The sequence below is a fragment of the Elephas maximus genome, chromosome 5 (assembly GCF_024166365.1).
Source record: "Elephas maximus indicus isolate mEleMax1 chromosome 5, mEleMax1 primary haplotype, whole genome shotgun sequence".
Taxonomy (NCBI): Eukaryota; Metazoa; Chordata; class Mammalia; order Proboscidea; family Elephantidae; genus Elephas; species Elephas maximus.
The window spans coordinates 107,486,004-107,488,624 of NC_064823.1; the positions used below are offsets into that span (position 1 = coordinate 107,486,004).

Here is a 2,621-nt window from a genome sequence, read left to right on the forward strand (position 1 = left end):
CTTTTTCTTTCCTGCTCTCACTTTTCTTCAGACATGGGGAGAGGGACACCACAAATTTAAAAATGCTTTTGTTTCATTTATTTAAATAAATATAAATATAAATTTTATATAAAACTATTCACATACAAAGAGACTTCAGCGACTTGGATTTGAAACACTCCCTAGGCAAATTTTCAGAACGCAAGACCTACAGGGTTTAATTTTCTAAATTATTTCCAACTTCAAAACTTTCATTTTTAAAAACAACAGAAAATCATCAACAACTGCGTGTTCTTATCAGTGTCTGAAAGACATTAGGGAAGGGGAAATGACATGCGCTTTCAAAAACCCTCTACAGTGTTAAAGCAATCCTGTTTTTTCTCTGTTATATGAGGAGGCTGAGTTGCATTCTAGACTATTTACATTAAAAAAAAAAAACCTATGACTGCGAGCGAAGCTCAAACAATCAGGTCAAGAGGGGGACGCGAAAGGTCAGGGTGTCTAGTCCAGCGCGTTTGCCCCGGAACCGCTAAACGCGGTGACTCCTCACACCCGACTGCTGCGATGGGCAAGGTTTTGGGGTCCCAGATTGCCCGACGCTTTGGCATTGAGGGGGCTGCTGGGAGCAGGTAGAGGGAGGGGGGCGGACCTTCTCATAAGGGAGAAATCTCCTTGTCGTCGTTGGCCGAGGCCGGCGACAAGGAGTCCTCGTCTTCGGAGCGCGCGTAGTGCGCCTGACTGCCTACGCACTTGCAGCCGGCGTGACTGTTCCTCTGCGTGCCCTTCCCCTCCTTCTTGTGTTTCACCCGGCGGTTCTGAAACCAGATTTTCACCTGCTTCTCCGACAGGTTCAGGTACGTGGCGATTTCAATCCTCCGGAGTCGAGACAGGTACATGTTAGAAGAGAATTCACGCTCCAGCTCCAGGAGCTGCGTGCTGGTGAACGCCGTCCTCATCCTCTTGCCATTAGGTACCTGGCTGGCATCCGAGCCTCCTGCGACGGGCGGAGAGAGGGCAGAGGGGTAAGACTCGGAAGAGGCGCCCGCCTCACGTGCCACGCCTTGGATAGGACTCCCGTCTAGGACCCAACAGCGAAAGCCCAATTAAACTCCTACATCCACCCTCCACCCTTTCCCCATTTCTCCGCCCGTTCTTTGCTTACTTAAAAAAAAAAAAAAAAAAGATACCCTCAAAGCAAGGGAAGGCCTTTGATGCGCCGGACATAAAGGGGGGGTGGGGGCTTGTAGGGCACTGTTGGATTGTCTCTCTTAAAGCCCAGTGGGGAGGGGAGAGGCGGGCTGGCTTAGTCAAAAGAATCGGAACACGTTAGCCAGCCCCAACGCGGGAATGCCACACGTAACTTCAAATACACCCACGCCGAACCTAAGCCTGCTAACCTCCAGTTTCTCCGCCCTCAAGTTCGAGATCCCAAAGGACCCGAGGTACTCAAGCCTCGGGTATCAGGTACCTGCAGTGAATCACACCAGGCTGCGTGGAGAGGCTGGCAAGCTAACTTGTACCATCCTGGAACTTTTAGGGAGGACGCCACTGTTCTGAAAGCCCCTCCTCCCTCTCCACCCAGTTCCCCTGGGCTCCCACTTTCTCCACTGGAGGCGAAAGTTTGCGCCCACGAGCGGTGTGGAGAAGTCGCGGCACGCAAGTGCCCAGACACTCCGCCCTACCCATGGTGAGGCAGTGGAATCTCCGAGGGTCCGCCACGTTGTAGGTGGTGGCGGTACAGACAGGTGCGTGGTGCTGTGGGTGCCCCAAGGCTGCCGCCGCTGCTGCCGCCGCCGCCGCTGCTGCGGCTGCTGAGCCGGGCTGCTGGGGTTGGTGGTGGTGATGGTGGTGCTGCGGCGAGTGGTGGTGATGGTGCGCGTGGCTTACCCGCGGGCAAAACTGCGCGTCCCCAGGACTCGAAGAAAACTGGCTCTTGAGCAAGGGCAAGGCCCCTGCGCCCCCCGCGGCCCCGGCGCCCCCGACCCCCGCGCCCACACCGCCAGCGCTCGCGGGCCCTCGAGAGGAGTGCAGGTGCGAAGTGACGCAGAGCGGGCACACACAGAACGCGCCGCTCTTGCGGGACGGGCAGCCGGGACCGGACACCGACATCACCAACGGGGACGGCATGCCCAGCGGGATGAGGAAATCCGGCCCGGGGTGCGGCTCGGGCAGCGAGGGCGCAGGCCGGGAGGAGTCCTTGATGATGAGAGAGTCGACATAGAAGGAGCGCGACATGTCGGGAGGGGTGGGTGGCTGGAGGGCTGGGCCCGCAGCGGCGCCCCCTCCCCTCTCCTGTTCTGAGCTCTGCCCCGGGCGCGGCGCGGACTCGGGCGGTCAAGCCCTTGGCAACGCGGAGGTGCCGGCGTCTGGGACACGAACAAAGGGGTCCCCGGAGAGGGCTGGTCCTCACGTCCCCCGCCCGGCGCCCCGGCTCCGGGATTTTATAGCCCCCACCCCGGCACGTGATGCTGCGGAGTACCGCTCGGCTCTGGTTCCTCGGCAGCTCCCCACCCTCGGGATAGGCTGCCCGAGTCACAACAGAGGCGGCGAGGAGGGGCGGGAGCGCGGCAGGGAAGCACGCGGGGGAGGGGGTGGGGGAGACTTTGCAAAGTGTAGGTTTTGTTAATTTCGCGGGGAGGCCG

At 58.5% G+C, this 2,621-nt stretch overlaps 1 protein-coding gene across 1 annotated transcript; it reads right to left on the reverse strand.

Moving 5' to 3' along the window:
- Positions 1 to 632: 632 nt before the first annotated feature.
- GSX2 (GS homeobox 2) lies at positions 633 to 2,214 on the reverse strand. The gene is made up of 2 exons (XM_049886923.1): positions 1,662 to 2,214; positions 633 to 973 (listed from the first exon to the last, which is right to left on the reverse strand). The coding sequence occupies exons 1-2, from the start codon at positions 2,212 to 2,214 to the stop codon at positions 633 to 635; spliced, it is 894 nt and encodes a 297-aa protein (XP_049742880.1).
- Between the last annotated feature and the right edge of the window lie 407 nt (positions 2,215 to 2,621).

What these genes read in the sequence shown, in the direction of transcription:
- GSX2 (XM_049886923.1), bottom strand. Translation starts at nt 2,214, where the DNA reads ATGTCGCGCTCCTTCTATGTCGACTCTCTCATCATCAAGGACTCCTCC. An exon ending in ATTCCACTGCCTCACCATGG is followed by an intron (nt 974 to 1,661) that starts GTAGGGCGGAGT and finishes CGCCCGTCGCAG; the next exon opens with GAGGCTCGGATGCCAGCCAG.